The sequence below is a fragment of the Egretta garzetta genome, unplaced genomic scaffold (genome assembly GCF_000687185.1).
Source record: "Egretta garzetta isolate BGI_Z169 unplaced genomic scaffold, ASM68718v1 scaffold264, whole genome shotgun sequence".
Taxonomy (NCBI): Eukaryota; Metazoa; Chordata; class Aves; order Pelecaniformes; family Ardeidae; genus Egretta; species Egretta garzetta.
Genome location: NW_009259685.1, coordinates 2920246 through 2928489, shown reverse-complemented (window position 1 = coordinate 2928489; position 8244 = coordinate 2920246). Strand labels below are relative to the sequence as shown.

General features: G+C 45.8%; 1 protein-coding gene across 1 annotated transcript; it reads right to left on the bottom strand.

Annotated features, from left to right (window-relative positions):
- Positions 1–2880: 2880 nt before the first annotated feature.
- On the bottom strand, positions 2881–8244 carry FIGNL1 (fidgetin like 1). Its single transcript, XM_009638732.2, has 2 exons — positions 8120–8244; positions 2881–8018 (listed from the first exon to the last, which is right to left on the bottom strand). Exon 2 carries the CDS (start codon positions 8008–8010, stop codon positions 5935–5937), a length of 2076 nt encoding a protein of 691 aa, XP_009637027.1. The 5' UTR covers positions 8011–8018; positions 8120–8244; the 3' UTR covers positions 2881–5934.

Below are 8244 nucleotides of genomic sequence, written 5' to 3'. Positions count from 1 at the left end.
AACTATATGAGCACAAGCGATTCCATGACAACTCTTGTAAGAAATTGCATTGGTTACATCAGATCTGCAAGGATAAGCAGTCACTGGTTGTAACTGGCACAAAATGAAATTATTTCTTTGGGAAAGGAGAAAACAGACTTGTAGGTCTTAAACGCCACTGAGTAATATTTCTGCTGGTGGCACCTATTAATCAAAATGATTCTGTGTAACAGGTGTAGGTGGAAGGACCATCCCACTGAGAGAGACATCCTTTCCCCTGGCTGTAGGTGAAAAGCTACCAACAGACAGTTTAACTAATATCAGTAAATAGAGTAAAAAAAAAAAAAAAATCATAGAAGCTACGCTAAATTTAAAAGCAGAAGCCTAAGCAATTTCATCTCTCATTACATTTTAACCCACAGTACAGAACTCAAAACCTGTAATTGGGTAGGAATTTTCACAAGCCACTGCCTGGAATTTTATGATCTACTTCTGAAAAAAAAAAAAAAAGCCAGTATTATTTTTGTTTTTCCTGACTGTAAATACACAACTGTTCTAGATGGCCTTTCAAAGCAATGCATTAGCAGACCTGTCATTAGTTTCATGTGCCCAGGCGTTTCCATTTTACAAAGCCCAGTGAGAATTTCAGACTACTGTATTCCAGTTGCAAGCGTGGGCAAACTAATCTGAAACCGGAATTTTCTATCGGCACAATGTAAGGGAATCCTCAGCTCCTGGAAGCTTTTCTCACGTGGCTTTGGTGAAAAGCCTCAGAACAGCCCAGCTGTATTTCCAGCTTGGATGTTTGATTATGCCGCACACACTGGTAGCCAGAGGAAAGTGTGGTGTGTTCAGAAGTACGACAGAAGACAAGGTGCCACCCCACCCATGAAGTCTACAAACTAACTCAACTCAAACAGAGGGGCACTCTTCGGCTTAGGGTGTTGTCAGGGAATCTGAGAGACCGTCTAAGCCACACGCATCCAAGTCAGGATGAACTCCACGGTTGTGATGCGACAGCCAAAGCCACGACAGCAGCAGCCTTTCCCCTGCTTAAGCTTGTGCAGCTGAAGGTTCCCCTTTTCTGCTCCCCTCCTCCCTGCCCAGCTAACAACTCCAGCCATGCCCGGGTGGAGAAACAGCAGTCATTCCCCTTTTCCACAGTAACCCTCAGTGAGGAAGCACTGCAATCGCCCTGCCTGCCAAAAAGCAGATCCAGTATTTTTTCGGCACCCCCACAGCTGTCATTTGCTTTCCTCGAGCCTCAGCTTCTGATGGAGAACAATACCGCCTCTTGCCTGCTGCCGCACCTTCCTCTGCCGCAGGGAAACAACCCAGTATTCCTCTAGAGGAGGTAATGTGCCTTGGCAATACGGGACTGCGAATACCGGACATGCCTTCTGTCAGTCTTTTACAACTCTTGCATGATATTTTTCTGAAGATAGAAACTACTGTAACGCAGCGCACAGTTAATTGCAGAGCCATACTCAAAGCGCAGTTACGGACAAGCGGCAAGACCATACCAAAGGAGGTTTCACCCGGGCCTTTCACTGCCTGCAGCAGTGTCAATGGTTTCATTCGTGACTTCAGTGACAGAAGAGGGAGGCCCCCGTGCACGCGTCCTAACGGGACAATACCCAGTACTGGCGATCGATGAGCACTGCAACTCCTGATAGCTACAGCGCCGCACCCAGCTGCTTTCCACAGAATGACAGAATGGCAAGGGCTGGAAGGGACCTCGGGAGATCTGCCTTTCCGCAGATCAGATAAAGAATGGCGATACAGTGTTAAAAAGTAAGGCTAAGAAATCTAGTCTTTGGGAATTTTATGTCAGGATCTTCACTAAGCACTGCAGTTACGTGAATTGTTCTGCTGAAGGCATCTATGTTGGGTGTAGGTGTGAAGGATTGCCCATGCCAGAGCAGAAGGCAATTCCTGAAGAAACTGTGATCCACACAGTGCCCACACCAGAGCAGAGGGGAAACATGAGGGTGAACGAAGGAGCTGCAGCGAGAAACTGCTATGTACTGACCACAGCCCCCCTGCCTGGCAGGGTAGAAGAGCTGGGAGCAAAGTCAAGTCTGGGACAGCAGGGAGGGAAGGTGTTGTTTCAATGTTTGTCTTTTTGTTTGTTTCTCACTACCCAAATCTATTTTAATTGGCAGTCAGTTCATTTTCCCGGAGCCGAGTCAGTGTTGCCCACAATGGTAACTGGTGAGAGATCTTCCCGCCTTCAGCTCGCCCCACGAGCAACCTCATCCTATTTTCTCCCCCCCATCCCGCTGAGGAGGGGAAGCGAGCGAGGGGCTGGGGGAGCAGCTGGCTGTTAGCCAAGGCTAACTTGCCAGAGTCTCACTTTCTGTAAGAAAATTGCTCATGAGCCTTCTTTCAAGACTCTCCCAAGCCCAAGCTTTCATTTAAATCTCAAAGGAACACACACTCATGAATCTGAAGATGAGTGCCAGCATTGTTTGTGCAGCTACAGTTCAAAGCATCTTCCAAATCTTAATAAACGTTAAGTGCTCACCAAGACCAATCCCTCGTTTCCTATTAAAATTATAATAGGAAAAAAGTGTTTTTCTGTTTGCTTGATTGTTTTTTTTCCCAAAGACATGCTGACTTGGGAGTAGTTCCATAATTTCTATTAGAAAACAGAAATTGCCTTATCCCAACAGGACAACCTTACTGATGCTCTTAGAGGCCAGTCTGGTTTTCACCCCCTTGCGCTGAGCAGGCGATGATCATTGCTGCTGCATCAGCTGTTTACCTGCTTGCATTGCCACAGCTTTCTAGAAATGAAAATTCACCCAGGCCTTTCCTACTGCTGAGACAATTTAGCTAACTCAAACACAAGACGCACTGAGGAAATGAAGAGTCCGATTGTCTTGATTATTAATAAGACCTCGCCTTTGCAGGACTGCAATTATTTACCTTTATTTAAGAGACACTAAGAGACAGTGCACCAGATGTTACCGAACCACAAAACCAGAGGAGAGTCCTGCATTTCTTCTTACAAAGTTCAGCCAGCCAAAAAGAATAAATAATGAAGTACATCGGTTTCTGCATACACTAAACAGATCCATTAAAGTGGATTTATCTGCACCATTTCCCTTAAATTACAATCATGCCCTACTTCTGGGCAATTTTCTATATTTTGTGAAATTATGTTACTGGCGATCTAATCTCTTGTTTGGTGGCACTGTTACAGCGGGTTATGAAATACATATTGGGCTAATACTGGAAGTCCTGCTGACCTGCGAGTCTCGCAGCAAAGCCTGAATATTGCTAGATGGCGGAAGAGACAGTCGTATTACCTGCATCATTACTAAAAAAGAGGAAGAATAAACTTTACCTAATGTTCCTTTTCACTATTCCTATGCGTTTTCTAAAACAACAGCATGCTCATGTAATTCAAAAGAGTGCCAAGCAATGAGTAATGCAAGAAGTAGGAGGAAGAATGCTCCTGCCTGGTGCTGCAGTTCTACCTTTTATCTCGTTCACGAGTTCCACTTTGCGGGAGACAAACACAGCAGTGCAGCATTTCTCTCCCGGCCCCTTGTCATTTTAGGAGGCATTTTATTCTCTCTCACTATGTACACTCTCACTGGTCCTGTCAGTAGAGCCATTGCCATTAAATTATGAATATTCGGATATGTAGATGAGCACAGTATGCTCACGTAGCATACCAGAATAATTCCCAGCAGAAATAAGGCAATTACTTAATAGTACACAAGGGTTTTGCTACCCTTGAGCAACACTTAGGTTTTATTAAACAATTAAAATTCTCTGTGGTTTTCATTCACTTGCCTGAGAAAAGAACATTTAAAGAACATGTTTTCATTAGGGCTGGAGAGATGTTTGGAGACAGCAAAAATCTTACCTAGCACGTGTTTATAGGTCTCCCAACACTAAACTTGTAAGAGCAGATTTAATCTCATAATCTTTGCCCAAGTGGCACAAAAGTCAACCAGTTTGGACCATATCACACATTTATTCTTAAAAAATAAACAAATTATTCTTTCACCATTTCAAAAATTAAGATAAATTCACATACCTGAATTTTTACATCTCTGAAAAACAGCTTCTAATACATACCATACTTTATTAAAAACATAAGCCAAGAACAGAACCGACTTTTTTTGTTTAAATCAGGATGAGCTCTAAGAAATGCCAAGTCTTCCAAATTATTCTGAACTCAAGGTTCGCTATAGTCCCATAGCCCTCGTAGTTTCCCAAATGGCTTTAAAAAAAAATATGCTGGCTAAACAGTGTTTATACATTTTTAGAAAAATCTAAGCACAACTAGCTTTTAAGCTCTGCATTTTCCCCAACAGGAGAAAAGTGCTTCAGAGAAATTGAAGATAAAGCATGGACACTGCTGCAGCCAGCTCTGCCACGCTAACAAAAGACTCCAAAAGAAAGCTTTTGACATATTTTCCATTCAGGAGCGGCCCCGTCCAACCAGTTGGTGAGGACAGGTTATGCAAACAAAAGGCTGTGCATTTTGTTCAGGCCTTAGGTAAGAACACCAAGTACAAGCTAGTGAGGAAATTTACCATTGGTACATGAAGATTTTTTAAGGATCAGAGGAACCCAGTTGACACCGAGACCCAGGATTTGTCCTTCCCGGCCACTAGGGCCCAGTCGGGTGCAGTCTCAGGCTGAGGCTTCTCCCATCTTAGTTTGATTGGTACAACTGACGCTGGTTTTACTTGCAGGTCCAGCCAGGAGTGAGGCTGAGCACCGAATCCACAACAGCAGATACCCACATATACACACATATACACACACACACAGATGAGAACACGGTGCCAGCAGTGCCTTTACCAGCATGCACATACACAGCAAATGTGCTCACATAAATCCAACAGCACAGCCCCATCTTTGTCCCTCTTCTCCAGCCAAATAGGACTGAAGCTCACCAGTGAGACATGCAGGCCCCCACACGCCCCAGCTTCACAAGAACACCACGCCTCTGGAGCCTTCAAACATCACCACGGAATTTAAGTTCATCTAAAATCCATGCCCAGACCCCGAGCTTCCTGACCCTGCCACTGGCTCATTATCTCAGCTCTTTCCAGGTGCTGGTTTCCTCCTACTTGCCAGCTAGCCCAGCTTAAAGTTTGCTTGTGAGTTGTGTTAATGAAGTTTGCACGCACAGCAGGATCCCTACAGCACCTGGCCCTAAAGGCATTGGCTAGCCCACAGCTGGCCCTCAGGTCCTACAGCCCCTATGGCCCATGGCCTCTTCTCCAGTTGCAGGTGCCTGGACCTCCTGGTAACACGCAGACACAGACCAGAAAGCAAGGTCAAGCAGAAGATCATCACAGAAAGGATTTAATAAGAAGCTGGGATAGACTGCAGGGATATGGCCAGTGCAGGGCCATCAGACAAGAGCGCTGCTTACATGAGACCGTCCCCTTTTATCCACCCTTCTAATCTTCCCACATCCACCTTGACTCTTTCCTTCCTCTGCTCCTGTCTCTTCCCAAACAACACGCCCCTAAATACTTTTTCCCATCAGTCCCAGTTTTGCTACATCGCTACCCCAAACTGGTATTTCTCATAACATTACCTGGGTCCCCTCAGCCTCGCATGGCGCTACTGATATAGCACAGTGGGCCTTGCAAGATTCCCCCCAGCCCCCAGCGCGCCCTTCAACTATAGGTGAGATTTGACCATCTTCCCCTTAAACATCAGTGAAATTCATCCACCTTTCACAGCAGCCATCTGTAATTTTTGTCACCTTCTCACTCTGTTACTTCCGTTCGGCAGTTTCTCATGGTCTTTTCAGTTGGCTAAACATCAGGCCAGGGCCTAGACATCTGCCTGCATAACATAAGAAGATTTATTTCAAAGACAGTAACAAAAAGAAGTGCAGATACCCTAAATTATCACAGGTTCAATATGCTGACAGCGCTAAAGAAATGTTTCAGTGAAACAGTCAGAGTGCCGTTATCTACCGCAGCCAAATGTCTGGTTCCAGGTTTCATACAGCTCCAGGTCCTTCGAGGAGACGCTGGGCCGCACGGTTCTCAAGGCACTCTCAAAGTCCAGAAAAGCAATAGGCCGTACTTGGTCCGGCATGATGGTTGCAATGTCCATGGACTGAAGGCTGCGGATAGGGCCCAGAGAAGCTTCTCGACAGAGCTGTGTCATGTCTGCCCCAGAAAATCCATTTGTTCTCTTAACTATCAGTTCAATTTCCTCTTCATTTAGAGAGCAGTGCTCCTTTGACATCAGGCGGGTAACAATCTGCCTCCTAGCTGAGGCTTCTGGGAGAGGAATGTACAGTCTCTTCACTAGTCTCCTCCGGGCAGCTTCATCGATTTCTTGGGGCCGATTCGTTGCTCCAACCACTAGAATACGGTCTTCAGAGGAGGTTGTTGCCCCATCCAGCTGGACCAGAAATTCAGTTTTTATCCTTCTCGATGACTCATGCTCTCCATCTCCACGCTGAGACAAGAGAGAATCAATTTCATCGATGAAAATCACTGCTGGCTGTTGACATCGTGCCACAGCAAACAGCGCACGGACCATCTTTTCCCCCTCGCCTACCCACTTGGAAGTCAGAGAAGAAGCACTGATGCTAAAAAAAGTCGCTCCGGACTGGCACGCAATGCACTTGCCTATGAGAGTCTTGCCAGTCCCAGGGGGACCAAAGAGAAGAATTCCTTTAGGAGGGCCACGTAACCCAGTGAAGATGTCTGGCCTCAGCATAGGCCAGACTACAATTTCTTTTATGGTAGCTTTAGCAAATTCAACTCCAGCAATGTCGTCCCAGTTGACAGGTGGCCCATGATCCATGATCTCGTGCATAATGAGTTCAACCATTTTTGGTTCTATGTTTTTCAGTCGTTCATCTACAGGCAGCGATGGATCTGTTGGTCCTCTTGCATGGGGTTTATACTGTGCCCCTCCATTCTCATTTCCGTCTTGTTTTGGAACTGGAGGAACAAACTTGCCAAATGGGCCCCGAGATCTGCCTGCACCCAGCGATTTTTTTACACCTCCGTATGAGGAGACTGGTGCACGCTGGGGGAGGTTTTGAGATTTCTTTTGCTGATCCACCCACAGCTGTTCTTTTGCAGTTCTAAAACCAGGAACGCTGCTCTCTTCATTTCTGTTTCTATTCCCTGAAAAACTACTGGTTTCTGTACTAATGGAAGGCTGGCATGGAGCAAGGCTAGGAATCACTGTGCTGCCTTCATCAGCCAGACCATAAAATGCTTTTCTTTTTCCAGAACTTGCAGACCGCGCAAGTATAGCTGACTGACTGGAAAGAGACAAATTTTGTCCGTCATGACAGTTACTCGGCATTTGCAGAGAACTACTGCTTGCCGCTTCTTTACTTCCAAACAGCGGAGTTGCCTGGAAACCTCTAGGAACCTGTTCGTTTAAGGGGGCTGAAGAGGCAGGAAGCGTATCCGAAGTTTTGGTCGCAGGAGGCACGCTGCTTTGGAGAGACTTTGAAGATGAGGGATGCTCAGGGAGATCCGGTCCCCGACTTGCACATTTTGCTGAGCCAGCACAGAGCTCAGTCTCCCCAGCACTGCTGAAGATATTGCGTTTAGGAAGACCTGGAGCAGCAGAGGCACTGACCCCTTTATCAGCGAGGACACAGGCATCTGTTGGTGCCATCTGAGTGCTTTGGAACTTTCTGCCAGCCTGCATCCTCTCTTGCACACACTTTAATTCAAATACATTATCTGCTGTCAAGGCAGATTGCCACTTGTCACTGTCATTTTGCTGACACTTTGCCAAAGTCAAAATGTTTTCAGCATAGTTATTCAAGCCAGTCTCTATGTTGTCAGAGTCAATAATTGCAGAGTATTTCTCTGCGTATTTTTTAAACAGGTTGGCAGCACAGACCTGAGAGATCTCGGAGTTTGCCCATGCATACTGAATACGCAGGATTTTGGCACGGTACTCATCTGCCTTCTGTCCGGGTGTGCAGGTGCCAGAGGTAATAGCAAAGTAACTTTTCTGCCAGTCACTCAGGTGCACGGTGCTGTGGGTGGGGGTTTCCATCACTGACACTGCAACATACATAGAATACCTGCTGTTATAAAATGCATTTCACAGCTGTTTGCTTTGGCTGTTTTCCCCCTTTCCTAAACACATACACACAAAAACTTACATTAATTTAATTGAGAGAAATAGCACAGCAGATCTTGTAAGCTACTGAGCCAGTCTGGACACTTTACCATTTCCAAAAAGCAACCGGCTTTGTCGTGTAAAGCCACTTGGTCTGAGGTTCTCTTT

Bases quoted from the DNA above. Each gene is read 5' to 3' on its own strand.
- FIGNL1 (XM_009638732.2), bottom strand. From the start codon at position 8,010: ATGGAAACCCCCACCCACAGCACCGTGCACCTGAGTGACTGGCAGAAA.